The sequence below is a fragment of the Cryptotermes secundus genome, unplaced genomic scaffold, assembly GCF_002891405.2.
Source record: "Cryptotermes secundus unplaced genomic scaffold, Csec_1.0 scaffold508, whole genome shotgun sequence".
In the NCBI taxonomy this organism is placed as follows: Eukaryota; Metazoa; Arthropoda; class Insecta; order Blattodea; family Kalotermitidae; genus Cryptotermes; species Cryptotermes secundus.
The window spans coordinates 693,199-721,112 of record NW_019733326.1 but is presented as its reverse complement, the minus strand read 5'-3'; the positions used below and the strand labels follow the sequence as shown (position 1 = coordinate 721,112).

At 37.5% G+C, this 27,914-nt stretch overlaps 1 protein-coding gene across 31 annotated transcripts in view; it reads right to left on the bottom strand.

The window, feature by feature from the left end:
- The window catches only part of LOC111867987 (protein abrupt), a 203,956-nt gene that overhangs the window by 74,568 nt on the left and 101,474 nt on the right, over window positions 1–27,914 (bottom strand). Inside the window, exons 6-7 of one of the 31 annotated variants that reach the window (XM_023858288.2) lie at window positions 16,499–16,746; window positions 15,192–15,261 (exon numbers count right to left, since the gene is read on the bottom strand). The exons of 20 other annotated variants lie outside the window; for them this stretch is intronic. In XM_023858288.2, the coding sequence (XP_023714056.1) occupies window positions 16,538–16,746 (209 nt within the window). In that variant the 3' untranslated portion in view covers window positions 15,192–15,261; window positions 16,499–16,537. 10 more of the 31 variants (XM_023858266.2, XM_033752881.1, XM_023858271.2 and 7 more) reach the window with 10 other exon arrangements.

Below are 27,914 nucleotides of genomic sequence, written 5' to 3'. Positions count from 1 at the left end.
ATAGCCCAGCCAGTATAGCAACAGGCTATGCGTCAGATGACCAAGGAATTTGGGTATGATTCCCAGCAGTGGAAGAGTCAAGATAGAGCAGTCAGTATAGTGACTGGCTATGGGCTGGATGACCGAGCTGTCAAGAGTTCAAGTCCTGGTATGGTCAAGAATTTTCACTTCTTGAACTCATCCAAACCACCTCTGGGGTTCACCCAATCCCTTATTCAATGGGTACCGGGGCTCTTTCCCCGGGAGTAAAGTGGCTGAAGCATAAAGCTGACCACCCACCTCCAACAAGTGCTGAGGTCAAGAAAATGTGGATATATACATCCACTATCCCATACGCCTTCATGGCATAGTGCTTAATTAGTTAAGCTCTGAGACAATTTTACCCTTTTTACCTTCTCTGTAGTGGGCAAGAGAATTTCTCTCTTCTCCACATAATCCAGCCTCTATCCAATGGACAGTGATGGCTATTTCCTCAGGAGTAAAGTGGCTAGGGCACAAAGCTGACCCTCATCTCCCCTTTATACACTTACACAATTCACAATGTCCCAATTACTGCCATCTGCAGTATCACAATGTAATGTGTTTTGCCACTGAAGACGCCTTTCAGATTAATTGGTTTACTTAACAACCTACAAGACGTAGCTACAATTAATTATAACACTGTTGTGGGTTTACACAATTTACAAATCCTACACACTATTCTATTCACTCTATCCTCAGTAGTCTTCACGTATTTATAACGCGGGAGCTATACAAGTCTCTGTGAATTACACACTCTACGGCACACACAAAATCTTGAAGTCACACAATAAGTCTTCACTGGCTGACTTCTCAGTTATCACGCGCTATCTAATCACACGTTCCGGTATTCTTCTTTCCGTGTTCACGATTCACTTGCTACAACTGAACTTAATCAATTAAGCACAGGAACTACTTTACCTTTCCATGGGAGCAATTCTAGCAGTTATCAAATATGGTAGGCAAGTGTCTGTTTCTTTTGCAGTAATCAGAACCCCCACCTGCTCTTCTCTCTATGGTTACGCGGTAAACTACAGCCACTGTGACAGACAGATTGCTTCTGCCTCATATAAATGCATTGTAACTTCAATTATCCCTGCTTCTTCTCCCCTGCATAAGCATAAACAATTGGGAATATATTCATACTGTACTAACTTTAGAATGCTAGATGTACTTACATTACAGATGATGCAGAGTCGCACTATTTACCTTAAATATGTAGGGGAACAATAAACAGAATCAAACTATGATTTGCCCAGATTTTGGCAATAAATGTAAATAAGCATGCATTTTTAAACCTTGCATTTCCCATACTTTTCAGGAAATGTCCACATCAGTTCACAAAAGATGAGAGTGCAATTAAGAACGGTCAATTCCAGTGGTTGCAAAGTGCAAGCTTGATAATGTAAAAGTCTGAATCGCAAGCTATGAGAAATACATAATAAAAGTTGAAATAAAAGAAATAACAAGACTAAACAGGACCACGCAAAGAGAATGCATCCTGAAGAGAAACGACTTCGTATTAAAAACAAACAAAAAACTGACAATATAGCAGCAGAACACTCAGGTGAAGGACTAAAATAGTAGGTATAAATTCAACATTTAAGCTGAATTAGCACCTGATGATGACCCATTAGGGGTCAAAACATGTTGTGCCTCAGATATACAACCTTCATGTATATAGGTCGTCTTTTATAAATTGTTGTGCTGGCTGAAATATGAAATAAATATTTTAATGATTAAAAATATTGCTTATAGTGACAACATTAAATACTTAACTGATCTGGTAGGTACTACAAAAACTAACATCATCCATAGATGGGGTAACAAACACCAATGTTCTTAAAGAAGAAACAAAGCACAAAGATGCCCCTGACAAAAAATTAAGCATCCTAAAGGTTAAATGTTCCAAGATCAAGTCACAGTCAAGAAGAAAATATTGACTGTGACACAGGTTATCAAGACATAAGGGATAAATAATAATGTTGTAATGTGGATGGCCGGAGCGTTGCTAGGTAACTGACAGTTAAACACCTTGTGACCAAATATATGCAAGGCAACAATAGCAGCGTTTTCTATGGGGTCGGCACCACGGCCGCTGCTATGCAACATCACGGTGAACACTCCTGTACATCAATAGAGACTGTTTTCTGTGCATGGTCAATGCTGAGGCTATATAACGAGATTCCATACAGAACAGTGTTCAGTGTTAAGTGTTTAAGTAAGAGTGAGAGAGTTTTAAGTGACAGTCATGGGAAGTTCATTGTGTGAAGACATTGTGTGAGATTTGATGACAATATGTATGTCGTAGTGCAGTGGAATAGTGTGTGTGTGTGTGTGTGTTTGTGGATATTTCAGGAGAGCACAGGACAATTGAGAGACTAGTGTACAGTGCTTACAAGGGAAGTGAATAGAAGACCTGATGCGTGTGTTATAATTACAGCCAGCTTAAAAGTGTTGCAATTATTTGTAGTTACAACTAATGAATAACCAATAAACTGTGTAAGTTTTGAGGTTTTCACGGAGATGACTATGAAGAAAGTCATCTTCTGGGATCTGGCGCCATGTATTCTTGGTTTTAACCGACATTTCGGAGGAACGTATTGCCTCCATCTGAAGATCCCAGCAGACAACTTTCTTCAACCAATAAACTGATTCCCCAATCCAAACCCACGTTTTAGTGACTAAAACTCATGACAATATTTATATAACTGAGCAAGATGAAGAGCTTGTCCGGTGGATCTGTGGAAAATTGTGGATTTGAGGTTCTCATGGAAATATTGCTGAGATGGGACAACATGTAGTCTGGAAGAACTTTAATGACATTTCAGAGGAATGTTGGTAAGCTTCTACCAGATTACAGCAAACCCTCTTTTAACAGACAAAATGTTGCTGTTGTGAATTTTAAAGATGCTGGGGCACTGAGAAGGTTCTGTAGTTAGAAACCTACTTGAAACAAAAAAAAAAATAACCTCAACATAAAAATCCTTATGCAATCCCATTGTCTGTTCCTGTATTTATTGCATGTATTGGCTATGTATTCTATGGTGTACTTCCACGAATGCCCTTCAGTCACCCTACCCTCCACATTAGCACATTATAAGGTGGATTTACTGTATACTGTTGCATCAAGGAAAATATTACTCGAGTGGGATGAGACCAGCATGATCAATTCAACTATTATATTTCAGCACTGTCAGTGTGGCTGCTGAAAACATTCAGAATTACTCAGCTCAGACAGCTCTGCCTGAATCACTGTTTCTTAATTTTAATTAATTTCTAAAGTTAGTTGAGAGTTTTTCATGTGCTAAAGCTTCACCCTTTCTAGTTTGTGTTTGAAAATGAAAATCCTGTGGCAATAGAACTTAGTGTTGCAACGGCATAACAAAATAAAAACCTGCCGATATGAGGGCATTAAATGTGGCACTTCTGCTTCACTGTTAAGAAATTAAACAAGGAACCTTCTATCCTGAAATGTGAAACCAAACTACATGGCATAATATCCCAGAGACCAAAATTTTGAACACTGATTTAAGCACGCAATTTCTTTCTGTGCTTTCACAAAACATGTAAATTATTCAATACACAAAATGTACTGCAGAAGCAGCTAACTTTAGACCAGTGTGAGACACCTCCTTCCTATCCTAATTGCCGGTAATCAACATGCTTCCGATTTGAGGCTTCATGAAACAAAGGGCCTTAAACGTAAGCAGTGTGTGTGGCAGTAGTATGCAGCCTGTGTATTTAACTAACATTTATATAAGTTACAAATGATGAATCATTATTTAAAATATGGTGTGTTTAATCATAACAAAACCTGTGAAACAAATGGAAATCCCTCATGCCTTCCCAAATGGCTCAAAAGGTTCAGAAGATAGTTCTGAAATGGAACAGGTCAGTGGGTGTAATTTGTAATGGCTGAAGAATTTCATTACAGTCTGTAACGCACTGGGCCAAACAGTAGTTTCCTAAGGGAACCAGCTTCTTCATCACATTCAAACTTGCTTTAATTTGGTATAATTTTCACATTAAAAATTCATATGGACTAAAATACTTTGCTTTTTGTCATTTTTTACAAGAGGAGATACAGCAAATAACCTATCCCCAATCGAATAATGCAAGCCAGCAATGCAAGAACAATAAAACAAATGGCATCCATTTTGTGAGATTTAGGGTTCTCACAACAGTGGCTATGAAAATTACTGTCCTCTGGGATGTAACACCATGTAGTTCATTAAATGTATCTTAACATTTAGGAGGAACATGCCGCTTCCATCTTCAGGGTTGTACCATGAAGATGGAGGCAGCACGTAAACACCTATCAAACTACACAGTGTCACATCCCAGAAACAGCAATCTTCATGCCTACTTCATTCACAATCCAATTATTTAGGAGTATGTGACCAAAGTGCTATTCCAAAGAACATAAAGAGTAATTTCTGGAATTCTATTTTATCTTTCCTTGTAACATGACCAGATGTACAGTAACTATTTAACATATTAAGCATATTCTATGCATATAAATTTAATGAAAAACTGAACTGATGTAGAAATTCTGAAATAAGTATGCACTAACATACATTAATGCAATAATACAGTAGTACAATGTTCAGACATCCAATGACAGCCTGCTCAGACGTTTCCACACAACTCGCTATACATTCAAGCTTGGTTGCTGCATATCAGGCTTTCAAAATTAGTGCATCTTTACATGTAACAGTGGCTGATTTAGTGTTTTCATTAGTGTGTAATATACATCACACATGACCAAACTCCATATTTTTCAGAACTTTAGGAGCCACAGGATCGGACTGGATGGTGTAGGTGTTCAGGCAAATGCTTTCCAGACGGAAAATTTTTCATATTTAATCCATGTGTATAGAAGGGGTTGAATGTTTCCTGCAAGCCTCACTTGCAACAGTTCCAAACTGCCACACGCAGCCTGAATGCCACAGTTTGGCCATGTCTGCTACATATGCCAATAGCAATAAAAACAATTAAGTTAAATTATATTGATTTATTAACAAAATAAAGGCAGACAGAAATTTTCACTTTCTCACAATGCTTCTAAGAATGTTCAAATTTACATGTATACAATTAAAGGTTCTGTAAATTTTTCCAGAACATATACACGCACACACATTTATTCATAACTACATAATACTGAACAAGCAAAACTTCTGTGTAATACAAGCTACAGAACATAATACAAAATTCATGGTACAGGTAACTTACAAACTGCTGTGAAGGATACAGACCTATCTTTTTTTACTACTTTTTATACCATAGAATAAAAGCTCCAGAGATACAAAAATAAAATTGCAACAATTTTGAGAAATGAGCTGCAAGTGTGCTGTGTCATCTCTTAGAGGAAACCTGAAAACTTAATTAACATGGGCTGTGACTGCAGCAGAGAGTTTCTTATGTTTGAGAATCATTCTAAGCGACACACTGTTCCTTGGTTGTAGAAAAACTTCATTCCACTGAAAGTAGTGTCTATAATCCCACATCTCAAACCTTTTCCAATTACCTACATAATTATTATTCCAATGTTATTAAATCACTGCAAAGTTTAGATCATCTCTGTCTTTCATTATTCACTCTTTGCTCTCCTCAAACAGTTAGATAATCAGGAGCACACTGTACTTCATAAAATGTCCTCACCTGGGCCAGTTTACATAGAGATGTGTCAGTTCAGTGCTGGCATCAGACTGGTATATGCTTATATTCAGGAGGTTTGAACCTCAGCCAGGACAAAGGCTATCCTGGCTGGGGTTCGCATGGTTTTCCTCAATCTCTCCAGGAAAATGTCAGGATAGTACCCAGATTATGCCAGGACTGTTTCGCCATAATCTTTTCCAATACATCATTCATCAGCTGTTCTACCAACTGACACTATACTGCCTAGATACTGGCAGTGCCACTCACAACCTGGCACTGGCTCAATCAAGTGATTTGGGATGGTACCAAAAATAGTGGTCTAATGACTGGACTACCAGCAGCTGCCAAACAATTATACATACTTCCTCTATTCACATCACATACCAGTTTAACCAAATCCACTAGCAATATAGTGAGAAGAAAATTCAGGAGCACAGCTAAATTACATGGCAACTGAGTATAAGATGAAAATTTCATGGGGGGGGGGACCACTGAAATTCTCATTTCATCAAAAATGTTAAGTTCGTTCTCCTTTTGGGCCTTTGTAAGCAAAGGTCTTTGAATAGAACCACACAAATTTGGAACTTCAGGAATTTCACATTCATATCACTGCATTTACTGGAGCCCATACTATACTCAAATCAAAATCTAACAATTGCTAGAACATTTTGATGTCTAATACAGCGCCAAATCTTCTATGAGTATTACCTTTTCCATTAAGGGCAAGATCTTCATCCTGCCAGTGGATATTTTAATATGATATATATATATATATTTACCAACATCACTTGTGCCTTCATTTTCTATTGTTACAGGCATGAAGCTGTTTGGCTCCCGTGAGTAGTGAAACTCAAAAGAGGGCTAAGCAAACCTGAAACAGATCATCCACACAACTACCTTGACATGGAATGCACCTGAACTTTCAATAAATTTGACACAAAGTATCCCTCACTCCTTAGCTGTGACTGAACACCAGGCATGTTAGTTCAATTCAATTCAATTCATGTTTATTTATGTGCAATAACTTAACAGCTCAGTGGCCAGTTACAAAGTTAGCACGAGTATATGAAGATACAGAAAAATAATTAAACACAATACAAATATGACAGAAAGAAATCAGTGAGCATAAATCTAGAGAAGACTTAAATATATACATACATTTATGAATTATTATGAACGTTGCTAATACTATTAGCAACTAGATACTAAGATAAGACAACTGGGAGTGATAGCATAAAATTAATAACAAGTCTAATAAATTAATACCAATTACATAAGAAAATTAAAGTTAGCCAAGGTATACACATTTGTATTTAATGAGAACACTAATCAAGTAACACCGTAAAAGGTTTGGTACATGCTTGTAAAATATGATTCAGAGAAACCGCTCCGTCTGCAAATATGTCGAGATCTTTACCCACCACCCTGGTAGCAAGGGCACACCGAGAAGAGGGACAGTGTCTTTTTGATGGACGAACGCTAAAAGTAGAGAAGTCTCAAACATGGCAAGTAGGAACACGAAGACTAGCATTATCCAGAAGGGAGGAGCAGGATTTAAGGCCATGATAAACCTGAATGAAGAAGAGTGCATCAAGATGTCTATGCATACTTAAGAGGGTGCAATCTTAGTCTCTCTAAGGCAGATGTATAACTATAGGAGCTATGAGGGAAGTAACGATAGAAACAGACAGATGCAAACGTTTTCTGGATGTGCTCAAGTTTTGCGGAGTCAGTAGACGTGATAGAATTCCAAGCTACCGAGGCATATTCCAACTTGGACCTGACTAGTGTAAGATACAGCACATATAAACAGTCAAGAGAAGAAAATCTAAAAGTTATTCAGAGTATAAGACCTAGGAGCTTTATACATTCGGAATATAAAAAATCAACATGATTGTGAAAATATAATTTAGAATCAAAGAAAACACCTAGGTCCTTAACACAATTGGTGCGTGTAACAGCAGTATGACAAAGCTGATACCCATACAGCAGGACATTAGTCTTCCTTGAGTATGACATAACACGCATTTTGTTGATATTAAAACTCATGGAGTTGGCAGAGCACCAGTCACTGACATGATGAATGTCATTTTGAAGTAAGAGGCAATCCTGTGGAGCGTCTATGATGTGAAAAATTTTGAGATCAGCAGCAAAAATCAGAAAATGGGAGTAACTTATTGAGTTGCAGAGGTCATTAATGAATACATTAAAAATAAGGGGCCCCAGGACAGAGCCTTGTGGCACACCGGAAGTTACTCTAAGAGGCCGGGAGAGAGCATCAGACACACGGACCCGAAATCTCCTGTTAGCTAGGTAACTGCCAAGCCAGCTAAGGTATCCATCAGAAAAGATAATAAAAGTTTCAGAAAAAGATTAAATATGTTTGAAATATACAGACACTCTTACTGAACAGTTTCATTGAAAAGCTGTGTACATCTTTTGCTTCCCACACCACACTGTCATGACTGCAAAGACACTGCACATTCAAAGAGATTTCAGTTTGTCATATGAACTAGCAACCTTCTTCTGAGCAACAGAGAAAGTTTCTGCATACCGCCTCTATCTCATCTTAAATGTCAAAAATTGTGACTACGCACCCAGTATTTCAGTGTAATCTACTGCCTTCACCTTCAGGGTACATGGGTCATGTGTACCCTGAAGACAGGAGTACATGAAGTTCCTCTAAACAGCTGGTGACCACTCACAGAACTACTGAAAGTCACAGCCCAGGAGACCAACTAACCAACCTCACTGAGCTGAGTCCTTCTTCAGAAGCTGCCAGTCATTTACCTTCTCAAAGACCTCCAAACATTTTATGGAACCTGAAGGTTCATTACCATATTAACTAGAGGCCTCCACTGGCTCCTATCCTGAAACAAATAAATCCAGCCCATAGCACCCAATCCTATTGCTCTAATATTTGTTTTAATATTATTCTTCTACCTACATCTTATTATTATTATTATTATTATTAGAGGGGGTGGGTTTCCTCATGCACTTAGACCAGTTATTGGTCCATTGTGCGTCCCCCTTTAATTTCTACTGTCGCCATACCCTACCGGTACTGGTGCGTGCTATCAGCCCCGTTCAGCCAACGAGGTCCGCCCTCGGGACCTGATATTTCCCCCATCTACCAGAGGCACTGAAAACTACTTGGGCGGGAAACTTGTTGCCTAATTTTGCTGAGGTCTCCTAGAGACATGATGACCTTTTACATGCCATAAATCTACGACACAGGACCCACAGCTTAAGTCCCTCCCGGAGGACTTGTTCCCTGAATTTTTCCGCCCTTAAAAATTCCACGACCCCCTTCCGAGTTTGACCCTGCATACCTTGAGTCATGAGGTGGGAACGTTACCCCTAGACTACGGAGGCCGCTTACCTACATCTTGGTCTTCCCACTCTCTTTCTTTCTTTCTGGCTTTCCCACCAAACCCTCATATGCATTCTTCTTCTCTCCGTATGTGCTACATGCCCTGTGAACTGATCATTCTAATTACACTTGGAGAAGAGTACAAGTTATGAAGTTCCTCATTATGCACTTTTCTGCAATCTCCTGTCACTTCATCCCTCTTTGGTCCAAAAATTCTCCTCAGCACCATTCTCAAAAACCCTCAGTTTATGTTTCTCCCTTAATGTCACAGACCAAGTTTCACATTCACACAAAACTATCATTTTGAATATTCTAGTTTTACATTTTTAGATAGAAGACAAAATATTCTAAACTGAATGGTAACAAACATTACCTGAATTCAATCTATTAACTTCCACAGCCCAGGAGACAGAAATCTAAATTTTCACATCCATGAAAACACGACATCTCCATAATACACATTTACCATACTGCACTGTGACTATAAAACTACTAATGGTGTACCCAAACTTTACTTAGTTACATATAATACATCCTACCCTCTTGGCTACATGTCACAACCCTGTTCCTTCACTGTCAAGCCACATATAAAAACGTTTACATGAACTATGCATTCTTCAATGAATGCTTTACAAAAGGGCACAGTAACAAAGAATTTTTTCCAAAAAAATCTGTTGATTATTATGAATGAAATTCTACACTTATCACAGCCTTTTTTTTTTTATACAGAGAGCACAGATGCTGTAATTAATATTCTGATGTTTTGGTATATTTATCATACAAAAAAATTTAGTAACAGTATAGGCAACCAGTTTGTCATTACCATTACTTCTTGTTAATATCTGCAACAATTGCAACTTTATGAATTCTATGTAAATGTGTCTTCATGTCGTAACTGCGGCTGAAAATTCTGCGACAGATGGGACACTGAGTCTGACCAGTATGTAAATCTTTGTGTAACTGCAGTGAGATAGGATGTCTGAATCCCTTCTGACAAATCCTGCAACGAAATGGCATCTTCAGTCTGTGGTCGCTCAACTCAGAGTCTGCGCCTTCTCTGTGCAGTGCGTCCTCGGACAGATGATAGGCTACAAAAGAAGAGACCCTATATTCAATGGCTATTTACAGGCTATCATAAAGGACGTATCCAACTTCAAAAGCCACGTGGTGTTTCCATTACTTCAGCGGATTCACTCTCATTCCGCATTCTGTTCCCACAGTAACATTAATTTTGTCAAAATCTGTGACACACTACACTATCTTGCAAAAAAAAAGGCCAAATAATACTAAATTATGCTATACACTATTGTTTTATTATTATTATCATTATTCAAGACCTTGAAACATTCAACTGCATTTAGAAACATTAAATAATGTGACTTCCTACCCTCATTCTGTCATGTTATAAAATACTCATTATCTTAATGGCCTTATTCAGGGCTTGTTTCATTTATACCATGCACAAAACTAAGATGCATTTTAAGATCAAAAATTCTGTTCAGCACTTTATTGCAGATGGCACACGTAGTTTCTCCACTGTGAACTTTCTGATGGTGCACGAGAGATGTATGATGTCCATATGACTTTCCACAAACGTTGCAATGATATCGAACACCAGTAAATCTTCTCGACGGAGAATTCACACACCACTCGGCAATAAGTCCATGAGGTGCTGTGCAGGGAAAAGAGTGAAGTAAGAAAGGAGACAGGCACAAAGTATCATGTCCATGTACTGCCCATCTCTTCAGACCTGGCCTCTGGGTTACACAGGGGGAGCAGTAGCAGGACAATCCTTACAGCATCAATGTGAGAGACTGGGTACTGTACTGTAACCAAGCACGTTATATTCCTTAACTCAGCTACGACTTCACCGGATCCACTATGAACACTGTCGAGTACCAGGTCTAAAAACATAGACAGTATGTACATTTAAAAGCATATTATAATAACAGTCCACATATGCTGAACAGTAATCCCATTCTCCCAATTAATATACAAACTCATCCATGTATATGAAAGTTTTGGTAAACCGATTCACACAGGTCTCTAATTCATTACTGCTCCCCTTCTTGTTTAACCACACACACCCAGATGTACATAAAGGTTATGTTAGGTAACAGAATTACATATGAAGTGGACCTCCATTTAATGCTTAACAATTTCAGGTTTGCTCCAGTTTTATGTTCAATTTCAATAATCCCAAATTAATAACCTTTGCATTTCCTCTATTTAAGATTTTCCTCAGTTTAATGTTCATACCCATCACAGCCAAAAGAAACATTAAATGGAGGTTTCAATGCACATAATTTGTCATGTCTTTATTTCAAATCAGCCCCTCCCCCCTTCACACACACACACACACACACACACAAAGAAACTCTCACTAAAAGAAGGGCTGAAATTAAAATTATATTTGCAGTCAATTTTTATAATATAGTTTAACAGATTCCAATTAATTGCATTGGGAGCTTGGATTATGGATTCCATAATATAAAGATTAATTTTTGTTATTTCTAATGTAAGAACTGATAACATGCAGATAAAGTATACAAGAAAAACAAGATTTTGTAACTTCATATATTTAATACAACCCAGATTTTTTTATACACACACAGAATGAATACAACTGAACAATATACTGACATAAAGATCATAGTACAACTCATCATATCCTTTACAATTTCAAGTTCTGATGTTAATTTTAAAAGCTCTTTATTAGTACTTTCTAAAAAGCATACAAATGTACAGCTTATGTGACAATGTATCTATATTTAAATAATTACACAAGAAAACAATAGTATTCAACTGCAGAGGCTATATACAAATTTAGTGAGAAAATCATTACTGTAAGGAAGCAGTGCTGACCTACACCTAGTTACTAGCCTGGGAAAACTAAAGAAAGCACAGTCTCTTTCATCTACAACAGTCATTTAACTAACTTGAACCATGTACGTGTTGAATACTATGACACCAAGCTGGTCATTAAATCCACACAGAAAGCTGACCATGTTTAATAAAAATGACTTCATACTTCATTACATATATTGGTGGTTTTAAGGCAAAAACTAAATTAACCAACTCCAAGGTACACAGTTTTTCTTGGGTAGCTATTAGTCATTCTGATAGTCTAAAAATACCCTGCCTTTCGTCAAACCCAAGGGTTCATTAGTGTACTCATACGAACCTCCCCCTGATCACTATTCTGAGCCAAATGAATTCCATCCATATCCTCAAACCCTACTTCTTTTATACAGACTTTAATAGTACCCTCTCTCTTCACGCTTTCTAACCTGAAACTGGCCATGCACTTGCACCTGTCTTGTGCTCCTCCCAACTCACCCTCCTTGATTAGCTTAACCTAATATTGGGCAAAAAGTATAGATTATGACACTCCTTGTTATGCAATTTTCTCCAGCCTCTGCCGTACTCTCTTATTTAGATCCAAATACAGTATCTTCATGTAACAGTGCACTTTAAAATACTGTGACAGAAATACTTCACACTACATTTCAAAATACAGCTTCCAATTACTCAATCAGACTGTCAATTCTATTTCTGAATAAATGGAAATATTCGTACAAGGCACATGTGATCATCTCATAGCAGTTCATTATTCTTCTCAGCAGTGATTATTTCCTGTATCTGTTGTTTTGCCTTACATCAGCCACCCAAAATGCTTAGACTGAACTTAAACTCTCGATTAACAAAATCTAAAAGGATGCAGTCTATAATGTAGTACACAAAATTCCCAACTGTATTCTGTGTGCATGAGTGGGGATGGGGAGGGAAGGCAGCAAAAAAGTCTGCAAACCCCATTCCTGGGTTTTGGGGGAGGTGGGAAGCAAACGAAATCTATTAAATGTTCATGTCAAGAATTATTCTGAACACCCTACTATAATAATTAAAAGTAGTCTTAAATGGCTTGTAAGTTTGTAATCATAATATACAGTATTACAATAACATTTCTGAAATGGTGTATCAGATATATGATTGCCCATTTATGGACTTACGCAAAAATTGTTTTTGTTCAGTCAGTACAGCTTGAAATTGAGAAGGCAAACCAACATTATAAAAATATCATTTATATGTAATCTGGTTGAAAGTATATTAAAGGTTTATGATACATGTGAAGAACTTATGCATAACTTTATGTTTTGTAATCAGTCAATGTGACAATGAATCAAAATAGCCAACTGATATTACAGAAAAATCTCTCTTCTTGAATTTCACCAAAATGTTTGACAATATATATATATATAAAAAGTGTATCTATAACCTCACGTGAAGGTATGATTCCTTACAATGGTTGAAAACTGGAATTAACCAGTACTAACACCACAGACAAGGCAGAGAGGAATCACCTGAATGTACAGGATTCTATTTTACTTTGTAAGGAACATTCAACAAGCAATTCTTACTCAAAATTATACACAGGAACTCAGAAGCACAGTGCCAACTTTGTGGGTACATTAACCATGTGATTTTGAATTAAAGAAAAGTTCTATTCCCAAAGTCACTGCAGTTTGAACATAAAATAAATATCTGCCAAAAATTGGGGATTTTATTGGAAAATTTCAATTTAGCATGAAACTAAAATCAGTGTTATTTAATAGGGAAATACAGTAAAACCTGCCCTAAACAGATCCTTTATTAAACGAAATTTGTCTTAAACAGAAATATTGTCAGGTTCCGTGACTTTTGGGCCGAAAAGAATGTTAAATATTCTGGATTAAACGGAAACTGTCTAACGCAGAAACGGAAATCAAAATAAGCCTTTATACAGAAAATTCCCAGTCTTCTGGAAGGCATCATTTAGAAGAATTTAGGCATCCTATACATTCTACAGAATTTTGTTTTCTCTAACTCTTTCAATTCAGCTTTTAACGGTATTGCACTACCTGCACTGAAATTCAACTGAACTGTTTGTCCCGTCCGGAACTTTTACTCAGTAAGGGCTCTAGATCTACATTTTTACTTTAGTCTAGCAGCTGTCACCATGGATACAAATAGACAAAGAGTTGTGCTTGAGCTTAACAATCATGAAGATGTTTTAATGTCGGTAAAACTCAAGTGTACGAGATTCTAAAGAAGAAAACAGAAATTCAGCCTAATGTTTGCTTGTGTTCAATGATTATACTGTGAATAAATTATGAGTATTTTGTCTCAAATATGTGCATGTCCTAGTTTAATTATTATAGTATACCTTGATTAAATTGAAACCTGGCTTCAGCGGAAAAGTGTTCCGGACCCTTGAGATTCCATTTAAGACAGGTTTATGGTACATTACAAAAACTGCTAGAATTGCCCACCTAACACTTCAATACGCATGAGAAGTGTTGCCAACCACTTCAATAACACACCACTCTCAAATGCATCGTCCAGTCCCAGCAGAACACTGAATAGTTTTTGCAACATATCTCATTAAGAAAACACATATTCTACTTTTATTTATAGTATAATGAAGGTACTGTGAAATTTTTTATTTCCTTTCCCCATTTCTTGTGTATCCACAAACTGCCTCCTTATATCTTCCAAACTGGACCCACTTGGTACAACTTTTTAAATAAAAACAGTTGACGTATCCACAAAAAGTGTGACGAACTCCCCTGAATCATCCTATATACTGCACACAGGAGTAAGCATGAATGCGTATCAACCCACCAAGAATACAGCTTTGACAGACATTTAAAAATTTCTTCACAAAGTATAACTGCAAGAAGGGAAACTAAATCAAATAACTAAATAAAAGGACAATTTTAATAAAGGCACAAATTCCTTCTACCTCATTTTTTTCTATGATAAATATAAACAAAGATGAACAGGGGGGCAAAGAATCACAACAAATTTATGCACAGAGGGCAAATAGTGGCAACTCATATCTTCAAAATACCCAACAATTCATGTATGTCTGAACTCAGCCAACAACCAGCCACGCATCACGTTTCCTCAACAATCCGTGTTCACGTGATGGATGAGTTGCATATGAACTTTCATGTAGTAAGTGCGGCTGAAAACTTTATGGCACACAGGGCACCGAGTATGGCCACGATGCAGACGTCGGTGCATTGATAGTGAGCCTGCATGCTTGAAAGCTTTCCCACATATTTGGCAAACAAATGGATGCCGCAACTCAGCCTCTTCAGGTCCACCGCTTGACGGTGAATTCAATTCTGCCATCCAATCCCCCTCCCTCATCCAGTGAGGTAGGTCTAAAGGAGAAAAAAGTGTCCTCATGTAGTGCTACAACTAAGTGTATCCCAAAGAATTACAGTACAACCAACCAGCAACAGTTCCAACACCAATGAATGCCTGTCGTTTTAATTTCCTTGTAAAGAATGCTTTATGTAATATCAAAGTGACGGCAGCAGAAAACATGAAATTATGAAGGTGACAATTTGCAAGCTGTGGTGATGTAAGAACTAAACTTGTGTACATTATAAAAGTATCAATATATACTATACAAAACCTAACACGGTCACCAACCTGGTCCATTTTCAGAACAAAAGATAATTGAACATTTTCTAAATTCAGCATGCAAATATCCTTAAGTAATCTATTAAATATTAATCAAACATACAGAGGTTCAGTCCTTTGTGTTTTATTGGCATGTATTTGTAGAACATGGACATTGGTTCCTCAGGGGGGGGGGTGTCTTCTTTCCAGTAATATGGTAACATGCTACTGTGCAGGTCTAACTGGAGGTCTCATCTGGGCTTTACAAATGTTCTTCAGTACACACACATTATGTATCTGATATTACATCATCAGCTGATAATTGTGTCTTCTACATTCAAGCATATTCCCACAGATAAAAATTACATTTACATCTAGGCAACTTAATGGCATGAGCCATGGCCATAGCATAAACAGGCTCCTGTGGTGATAAGAAGTGCAAAATTAATTTCTGCAAACTGATGGTGTATTGTTCTTGCGACCAGTCAGCTATGAGCACTTTATGCATTTGTTGGGGCAATTGCTGAAAATTAGTTATGGGAGTTTTTTTTGCAGGACAGTGCATTACCAAACACTGTAAAAAAAATCAGTACTGACTCTATGAACTGTTCTCAAAGCATAAATCAGTAGATGACTATGGCCAACATGTTCCCTTGATATGAACGTTTTACATTTTACAGGTTAAACACCAGAATGTTATTCAAGACACCACAGGTGACTTTCAGTGTGTTGCAGGAGCCCTTACATCATGGTGAAATGTGCCTGGATGCTGGAAAACACAATTTTCAGCAGTTATTGTAACATCGATTAAGTGACGTTGCTAAAAACATTTGCAAAGCATACCGGAGATGTGCATTTACAATCATGCAGTATCGTGTTGAACTGAAAAAGGTGTCCACTAGACGGAATTCTACTCAAAGATCTAGAATCAGTAAGGCTGCAAACGAAGAAATGAACCTCTCTGTATACATATACTTATAATAAATGCCTTACATCAGTAATGATCCCTAATACAACTGTAACTGTTATATTCTAAAGGTTGTTTGCATGAACAAACTGGATGTGCCTCTTCATGTTGTAGGTGCGACTGAACACCACGTGACAGAAGGGACATATCGTGGCTCCTCTGTGCAAGTTCCTGTGCAATGCCACTGATATCTGATGGCTGAAGCCTTTGCCACAAATGTCACAGTGATGACTGAAAACGCCTGGCCGTCGACTTCTCCCCCATCGCAGTTCCCCTACAGTAGCAGAAACAGTGGACTGTAGTGGGTAACAACAGGTACAAGTGCAAGCAGGCTTCAAGATAAACAAAGGAGGAACACCCAATCTTATGCCAAGTTTCTGATGAAGATGTGTAACCATAAACACTACTATTATTTTAGGCACTGTTCCAACATTTTGAGTTTCATCAAAACACATTTTGGAAACTGGGTGTTTCCATCATCAGGTTCCTGCTCTCCTGGACACATCAGACTGTGCTAAATCTCAATTACTGGACAATGAAAGATATACTAAGAAAAGAATATGTACAGCTTATGCCAAAATTCAACACAAAAAGAAAAACTGTCAACGAAAATTAAGAATGGAAGCACAAGAAAATGGTACAGATCTCCTACAGGTTGAGCAAATATTCATCCAGCAGTCACTATATAAAAATCTAAATACTGACATCAACAGAAAAAACATATTATCTGCTTTGAATATCTTCTGTGTCCAGGGCTCAGATTAGCTCTTTCTGATGGGCCCAGGGGAGTGAGAATTGTTCCTCACTTACACAAGATGAAACAGATTCTGTTTCCAAAATGCTGCTTTGCAGGAACTCCAGCAGATGGACAACATACAAAATAAGTCAGAGATAATGTCATATTACATAAAACAAATTTTATATACAGCAATATACTAACTCAATTCAGCAAAGAATTCTTCAGAAGTTAAGAAGAAATTATCCGCCTTTCATGGGACCCAAAGTTTGTTTCTGTGTCCACAAAATCATGCAACCAGACCTCATCCTGACCCAATGAATCCAGTCCACATCTTCACATTCAAATTCTTTGTAGCACATTTTAATATTATATTCAATGTATAATCTAGATCTACCAAGTGGTCTCTTCCATTCATCTCATCTCTCACATGTATGCTACATGCCCTGCCCATCTCATCCTCCTTGATTTAATAACCCTATTAATATCTGAGACTTGAAGTTCTCACAGTGGGATAAAGATTCTGGTTTTCAGCAATGTGACATCAAGTAGTATGACTGACAGATGTACAGCAGGTTCTCAGAGCAGGAATATTACAGCCTTCTGGTACAAAACACCTTATAGTTTGGCAACCAGGATATTTTGCAGTAACCTTCAAGACAGAACAGCATTCTTCCACTCTGAAGGTGAAAGTAGCATGTTCCTCCCAAATGCTGGTACCTACTTACCAAACCATATGGAGTCACACCTCAGAAAATCACAATCCTAATAATTCAAGTTCGAGATGACCAAATATGATGCTTCTCACTGCAAAGTTTTCCCTACTTCCATATTACTTTCTTCTTCATGCTAAAATATTCTCCTCCACACCCTGAATCTATGCTCTTCCTTCACACATCTTGTCCTCACTACAATATTTTCTGTTTGCACAGTCACACAGGAGATACAGTTTCAGCCATCGCAGACAATGAACAGGTAAATATTCAAACATCTTACACCACACAAATATTATGTTTTTGGGCATTATCCATTGTCTTGTCTAATTATTTAAAAACCCGTCCTGTTTCTTTTTCAAAAAGCAATGTTTCGGAGACTGGATTCTGTCCCCGTCCTCAGGTAAAACCTACTCAGCTGGGTCCAATAGACAGAGCTAGCCCCTAACTATTGGACCCAACTGAGTCGGGGACAGAATCCAGTCTCCGAAACGTTGCATTTTGAAAAAGAAACAGGACAGTTTTTTAAATAATTAGACAAGACACTGGATAATGTCCAAAAACATAATATTTGCAGCAATATACCATCACCACAAACTTTTAGATCTTATCTTACACACAGACTGTCAGAATTTAACACAATTTATATATAGTAAATTTCTGCTTCACAATCTGCAACTTCTATGTGATAGGAAAACATAATCTCAAAGACAGAGAGCATGAACCTCAATTGTGTACAGATATTTCATGTTAGCAATTTGCATCACTAAAATCTGAACATGATGTTTATTGCTTCAAAGCTGTATGTTACTGCTCAGCATACTGGCAGTAAAGCTGCAGAGGTACAGAAACCTCTACATGAGTGTTTTTACTCTTTGTTAACATTTATGATCAGAGAAGTTGTAGCTGGATTTGGAGTTCTAACAGCAGTTACTACTTTCTGGGATATGGCACCGTGAAGCCTGAAAGGGGTTCACCATCGTTTTAAGCAAACATACTGCTTCCATCTTCTGGGCTGAAGTGTAAACCAAGCAAGCAGAGTGAGCATTCCAGAATATGGAAGCACAATATTCCTCTGAAAATTTGGTGAACTTCGAGCAGACTATGTAACATCACAGAAGATGGTGCAGTTTGAGAGTTGTAGTGTAGGTAATCACAAATTAAAAGTTTCAAAAGAACATGTTAATAGGCGTACCACATCAAAAATACCTAGCTAGTGACACACTACATACTACTACATTATTACTCATAGGCTCACCACCAGATGTCTGCATTCCCAGTTAATTACCACGAAATGTCACGGTCAAAAGTGCAGGCAGTTTTATTGTCAGAAAATAGATGAAGGCCCTATCATAAAATAAATTTCAGACATTTTCTTAAAGTATTAAACTAATTTTATATAGCTATTCTGGGTACAAAAATCAATTAGTTATGTCCAGAAGTTACTACAGCTATCAAGGTAGACACTATGAAGAACCAAATTTTCTTTCTCACATGCAGTAATTTTAATTAAAAATAAATAAATTGTTCACAATTTGCTTGTAAGTTTTCTGTCTGAACAAAACACGTACAGAACATATTCTTCTGTGCAATTTATCCATAGAACACCGTAGTGGGCAAATACAACTGGTATCCTCTGTGAGAATGTCATAACCGCTCAGCTAGTCAGAAATTTTAAGTCATATAAGTTATGTATTCACATACACAAGAACAATCCCTAATATTCTGAGGAAGTTACACCCAGTCCAACCTCCACACCAAATTTTAAGGCAATTTTAAATATTATCCTTCCACATACAATGTAACATTCAAACTAAGCACTGCTGTAAGGTAAGATACTTTGTTCAAATCTAATACTGCTAAATCTTCAGCTGTTGTATAATCTACTTCTGCATAGTGACATCACATGCAAAATATGAAGAACACAACTTCTCAAAATAATGCACTTAATTTGGTGACATTCTGACTAAACAAAATATTAATATCATAAACAGCTTTTTAGAAAAAATTTCCTCACGACTACAACACTAATGAATCAAATAGAAGGCACGCAGTCAACACTTTTTTAACAAATCTTAATCCCCCCAAAACAGAGAACTACGAAAAATGGTTTAATTCTTTTGTGTACAAGAACTAGAATCTAAAAACTATAGCACAAACTGCCCATATTATCAACCTAAAATTAATAATGTTGAAGTTATTTGCCCTGTTGCTTCATGAACAGTCTTCTTTCTTGCTCTAGACAGACCTATACATCCAAGCAGAGACAGGGTTCTTCTCACCGTAATTAAGAAAATTTAAAGACCACACCCGCTAAAAAAAAAAAAAGATTCAAATAATATTCAATTTACTACCAAGTTCTTCCTTGGTCAGAAAATAATTCTCTTAAGCAAGAAAACTGTAGTGAATACACTATAGTGTAGTACACTATAGCACAAAACATTCAGCAAGGCTCTTAAAAGAAAGTGTCTTATACTGATCTTGTTCCCACTATGGATTACACAGATATTACATCATATAAATGAAGTCACAGCATTATACTGTTAGCCCACCCAATCAACACCATGCACTAGGCGCATGTGACGTTTCATATTGCTCTTGCGACTTAAAACTTGCGAGCAGATTGAACAACGAGTTTCGCCCAGGTGTATGGCCGAGTGATACCACACTGAGTTTGCATGTTGAAATGTCTTGCCACATTGACTGCAAGAAAATGGCTTGGTCCCTCCTCCCACGGCTTGAGCAGTTCGCGTGGCTGTAGCTGGCCATCGAGAGGAGGGCATCTGTGTACTGCGAGCAGAGCCCTCAGACCCTCCATCGCCTACAAAAAGGAGGGATGGAAATTAAGATCCGAAGAAACTGTGAACATATGCTGTTATGAATATGAATAAAAAATATGATTCACTCTGTACACACTTTAATCTCTGCAATATACACACACCACTGAACTACAGGACATTACAGAATCAGAAATACAAAAGTCCAATTTTTATATTTGGATTATTATTCATACACACTGTGCATGATTTAACCTAATTACCATATTACATTAATTAATTAAATTAAATTAATTAAATTTGCACATTATGCAATGTCCACAGTCAAAGTTAAGTACAAACTTAATACCACCCAAATACAACTTTTAATGGATACTCGAATACACAATTTCCTAAGCTGGGGCATCAGTTTTAGTGTTGATGCCATGCACCATAAGGATGTGTCTACGACAGTTGCCCTTGCGGCTGAAGACCATAGAGCAGACATGACATCTGGTGGCCCCCACATGTATTGGCATGTGATGGTACAAGGAGTTACGGTGCTGGAAACATTTTCCACAGATCTCACACCTATGAGCCACTTTGCCTCCTTCCTTGGTAGTGGTCCAAAGTTTATGTCGCAGCAGCTGAAGGGAGGATGTCTGGCCACTGGACATGCCTAAAAAACCAGGGCACAACTGTACCTCCCAGACATTTACAATATGTAATGCAGTTTCCTACACATCAGTTCATGGATACACTAACGGAACGTCCTTTAACTTCTTTAGCTGGTGGTGCCAAAAATGAGCCATAAACAAATAAGTATCAATTTCTTCCACATGTATAGCATATCCATTCTATACATAAGAAATCCCAATCATGTGAACTGCATAATTATTTACAGCTACCCAACTCAATTATCATTCACACTACAGAATCATTTGTGTTGTAACACCCTACATTCCTGCTATGTCATCTACACACGTTCAGCATGCATGCCAATGCCATGAATGTGACGTAAATGTCGTTTCATATTTCCTATACGACTAAGAACTAGTGAACAGATATGGCACGTTGTCTCGCCCATGTGCATGGCCATATGCAACTGACAGGACTTCTTGTGACGAAACAGCCTGCTACAAACACCACAGCGGAATGCAGGGTTGGCTGCAACTGATGACACATTACTGCACCGGCTGCCTATAACAGGAGGGAACAACCACACTTTAGCAGCTCAGACAAATTAAATACATATCCCATCAGCTTACAAATACTTCCCAATTAGCACTGTATCATGTGTGGTATACAAAAAATGAGGACAGGAAAGATACACAAATAATAAATATTCAGACAGATGACGAGACCTATTATATTGAGATATAATGGCCCATTCCTTGAAAAACACCATCTTGTAACTTCAAGGCAAAGATACTGATACAACTGGTAAATGAAAACATCTGGAAAGGATGTAGTGATACTGTAACAAATTAGGTTTTTCTTATATATATACACACACACACACACATGTGGCATTTATTATTATTATTATTATTATTATTACTACTACTACTACTAGTACTTTACATATAATGGTTCTACAGGATGATGAATGATACTAGACTTTGAAAAAATAAGCGATTTTCACAGAATTTACATTTGCAACATCTTCAAATAAGCTTTTATAATTCCAAGTTTAGTCCATACATTCTAATATCAAGCACATGTCAAGCATATAACATTAGCCAGCACAAATTAAAAAATCAAAGAGAATATATATAAAATTAAGACAGACATGTATTCTAGGTAACAGTCAACCTCCTTATATTCCCCACCCCCTACTGCCAGTAACACCATGAATCTTCCAGTGGACATAATCTCAAGCCAGTTCCATCCATGTTAGCCTCCCAGATTTATTTTCCCCTGACCCACCTTCATATAATTTTCACATCCATTTAACAGACATCCTTAAGCAAGAATTAATCATTTTCCCAAGCAAAATACACGTACAAAACCATCTTCATACATATACAAGAATGTCAGTGCCAGAACTCTGAAGTAGCAGGAATTCCCAGCTCGGAGTGATATTCCTCGAAGCATGGCACTCTGCACAAACTCACGTCACACTCTCTGCATTTGAAGCGAGTCTGCTTGTAAGAACCTCTTACAGTAGTACGGCGTTTAAACCTGCACTGCCGACACACTTTCCCATGTGAAACAGCTTTGATGAGGCGATGAGGATGTGCACCATCTTTCTTGTCAAATCGATGTTGCCACAATACATAGCCTATGAGAGGAATCAATACATTTAAATCACTTCCTCTGAACTCTGGTTGTCATGACATAAGAACACAAATAAGTGACCCAATTTTAACGAAATCATTGCTTTCATACTTTAAATCATCTTTGTAGTATCATCACAAATGTCCTCATTCATGACTGGTGAGGTATCATATGCAGACTGCATGTTGCAGAACAAAACACAATACTCTCAAGGCAAAGAAAAACTGGCATAACAGAATTTCCAGTTGTGTACCTGCAGCATCATTTCGTAAGTCTATTTCATTTAAACCGCAAAAGAGTGCAGCTGGATACCAGTTTATGGTTCTGATACTGGACATACACTCCCCTAACCACTGCCTGACTAAGTCCTGAAGGCATATGGTGGCAGGATAGGCAGCCCATGCCACTGGGAGAAAAAGCAGAAGCTACTATCCACCTTCAGTCAGACAGTAGGAAACCCATTAATAATCTAAACCAAAATGATGCTGACAACCAAGCACCTCCCAGGTGAACCATGCAAAAAAACAAATGTCACTTAATTCATATAGAAGAAAAACATCACAGAACATATGTTACCCAACATTATGTTTCCAGCTTCATTCGAAACAAAGTCTGTACAAGGAGACAATATATTTTACCACCACATAATTATTTATACATAAGTACACATGGTCCAGGTTTAAAAATGTACAGAATTTAAATGTCCAAATAGGATTCTTAAGCCTACAGCTCTTATCAGTCTGCTCTAAGTCTATGACTGTAATACAATTTTTTAAAACCAGAGACAAGAAAATTTTTTTATGTATTAAGACGTCACAACATGAAATACAATATAACATAAAAAACTGAGTTCCATTTTAAAAAAGATTTTTGCTTCAGTACAAGAAATCAGTACTTGCAAAAATATGACACACACTGGAATCTTAGACTAGAAGTCATGTCTCAAAACAATTTAGATTTTCACCAGCTGGCAAGTCAAAGCTGAACAGACCCAAAATAATACTGGAGGAGGGCTGAAAATAGGGGCAGACATGGCAGGATGCCACGTACTTAATTCCAGAGTATTTCATTTCAAGAAAGTTATTTCCAGTTACTTCAGTCATCATAGCCATCATCATTCTCAACAATGACATATGCAATCATAATTTCACAAGCCTACATACATAATAACAATTCCCGCCACTGTATGCTTGGCCTGGAAAGTCTACCGAGTTCTGAAAAGCCATTCTGCCATTTCACCACGACGGATAGAAACAGAAAAAATGCAGGAAAATGTAGTTCATGCAACAAGAAATAATTAAATCACAAAAATACATAGACAATTTTCCAAGCACACTTCATCAAAATTTTCAGTCTTTACTGACATAGATAATACAAATTGAAGCAATTTTCGCATCTACAATCAATTTAAGAAGGGTTAAATAATAAATGAAAACACTATGTATTTTGTAAACACATTCACAATCTCTTTCCCAGACATCAACTTGCACACATATTCAAATAATAACACAGTGTGATCAAATAATTTCCAGTCAGTTAGTTTTTTCTGTAATAACTGTGTTACTATTTCATCTCATCCCCTCCGACGTAGTTCCCTTGTGACTTGATGCAGCAAGTCAGTGATTGTGCCATGGTTACAAGTATTTGCAGAAGTTCTGTGTTTTGGTCTTGAGAACTACAGCTGTGATGGTTCTTGAATTGTAATGCCATCACATCTCCTCCTCACCTTCAACTCGAATTTGAATTTCAAGAAGAGGAAATATTCTCATAGTGCTAAGCCTGGAAATCAGTGAGGATGCAGGAGAAGTCATGCCACTGTTCACCAGGAATTAAATGATCCTGCTTCTATTTTTTGTCACATTCTGGCATGACTGAAATACTAAGACTCCTACCTCATTTACCCAAGTCACAGATAGTAACATATTTGTTTCCATGATGTATCAGAAAGCGAGTTTTGACACACTGACTGCCAAGTCTCACCACAAAACTACCTGCTACAAATGACAAGGCTGCGTGTGGGTAAATACAGTTGCACAGAAAGGCCCACAATCCTTCCTCAGATTACTTTGAAATTAATCTAACTGCCATTTTCCGTCAAGCAACTCTAAGAATGTACACATATTCAAATGTTTATAATCACTACACGTTTCACCAATCCTAGTTGTCATTGTCAGGTGATACAATACTTACAAGTGTTTCTGAATTGCAACCATTCTAACATGTGGGCCCATATTTACAATTGTTTCTGTGCTATCGGTGCTGGATTCATTGATACAAATCATAAAATTATAAAGCTGCTACACTATAATGTAGATTAGGTAAAACTGATCCCATAACAGTGAAGTAAAATTAGGTAAAATGTAGTCTGGGTCAAAAGCGCTATAAGGTTGTAGTCCATTCTTCTCTGTGTTAGCTTGTGTGGATTAGCACGAGTACTTGTGAAACACGTGATGCTTTCGATTAGACAGATGGGTGTTACTTAAGACTACTAGGCTATGGTCCTTCACTTGTGTACTCTTGGGTGATAGCGCTTAAACCAGATAAAAGTTTGTGATGGTATATTAAAAACTAACATGTTCTTGGACATATCAGACATTATCCAACATCCGGATTTCTCTTTAAACAGTTTCGAAGTCTGGATTCTGTCTGTTTTCAGGTAGCGCTTAAACTAACTAAAAGTTTGTGATGATGGTATATTAAAAAACTATCATGTTTTTGGACATATTAGACATTATCCAACATCCAGATTTCTCTTTAAACAGTTTTGGAGTCTGGATTCTGTCTGCCTTCAGGTAGAAAGCTACTCAGTTGGGCCCAATGGATAGAGCTAGTCCCTACCTCCAGACACCACACCTTATCTTGTGTTGGTGCTGGTGTCCAGAGATAGGGACTAGCTCAATGAGCCCAACTAGATAGGTTTCTACCCGAAGTAGGTGACAAGAGTCCAATCTCTGATACGCTGTTTTAAATAAAAAAAATGCAATGGATAAATGTCCAGAAACACAACAGTTGTAGTAAATGTGCTGTCTGCTGCTGTAATAACAGAGTTATTAATAACAGAAAATTGTGATGATACTTTATTTTGTATTTATTTATTAACCCAATCAGTGACTACCAGAGGACTACAACATGTCAAACACATCTGTCAGGTATGCCTGATGGGAAGTGTCTCAACTATCTATACATTATTACCAAAAAATAAATAGATACTGTCACTTCAGAGCGGAACACAGATTCACATGTCAATCCCATGAATAGCTCGCATATGTCTCTTCAAGTTACCCTTCTGACTCAGCACACAGTTGCAAATGGTGCACTTGGATGTGCCCTCATGGAAAGCCATATGATCATAGCAAGAATTCTGGCGGCGAAAAGACTTGCCACATACTTTACATGCGTATACACCTGTCCTGTATTCAAATCCTTTTGGCTGTGGTAGAACCATTTCGAATATTGGTAGCTGCATCCAGAGATCTCCAACACTTTCTGCACCACCTCCTAAAAAAGGATGAAGAACGTGTATATCTTCAGAATATAGGCGAGTCTAACTAACGGAATCTTGAAACCATTTAAATGAAGTTTTAATATATATGTAAACATTCTTTTTGAGAGGTGAGAGGAAGGTGTACACAATTAATAATGCTGGGCACTCTTTAACTTCGAAGAAGAATGTGAATTTTTAACTCGAAAAAACAGAATGCTTAACTGCCCACCAGAGTACCTGTGTACAAAATGACTGGCCACACCACTAAATACTGAAACTCAGGAGATGCAAATTTTTAAAAGCAATCTACATATTATACAAGACAAAATGAGGTTTCAATACACTTCAATTCACTTCACACATCTTCTTTACGCTGTTAATATTAATGAAACAATGGCATCTTCTTAGTATATAATCCAGTAACACTGGCTATATAAATATATCATATATGTCCATTGAAGCAGATGCTGACCTTAAACGCCCATTACACCATGAATGTGACGCAAGTGGCGTTTCATATTGCTCTTCTGTCCTAGAACCTGATGACAGATATGGCAGCGTGTGGTACCCTCATGTTTAGCCATGTGGTTGTACCGGGAGTTCCTGTGTTTGAAACACTTTCCACAGAGTTCGCACACATAAGCGCCTGCAACAGCAGTGTTCAACGGTTGCTGGATGTGTCCATGCAACACATTCAACTCAGACTTGAAGCTCACGAGTTTATTCAGTACTTCTAGATCAGATTCCATGCCTAAGAAAGCAGGAAAACACACTATGAGTAGAATGACAACGTATCAATGACATTAATCATTATGTGCCCAATGTACAACAAATCACTTGATTCTAAAATACATGCAAACTATCCTTTGACGACAATATACATGCATAGAAGTTAATGAGTAGGTTTTAGGTTTATTTCCTTCACAGTACCTAAAATTTAACGCCACAGAGCAGAATCAGATTTGAAAACCCAATATTCACTTAGCTGGCCAACTTATTTAGATATTCCCTGCCTTTAATGGAACCAGACTGTTTAAACAATGAAGATATACGATTTCAGTTGTCGGTTATGCAACATCGTGTAATATCGATGTTTCATCTCATTCTACAAGAACATAATCTCAATATTCACTCCTACAAACCTCAGATCTCACACAACAGCAGGACTGCACGCAAATGCATTTGCAATAATGCAACATATGGCTGCCAGAAGTTACACAGTTTGTGAAAGTAGGAGAAAACTTCTGCGAAAGGAAAAAACACTGGAGAGAAAACCCTATCATCACAATCACAAAATTACACCAAAAGAACCTACCACAAGCCAGCTCAAGCCAATCCAAATAACAGGTCATTATAGAGCAGACTCTGTAAAAACATTTTTAAGGGTACAATCATACCCTGAGTAGGGAACGAAGTCCTGTGTTCAAGATCACCAGTATGACAATATTAGTTCCCTCACATGTTGAAAATAGA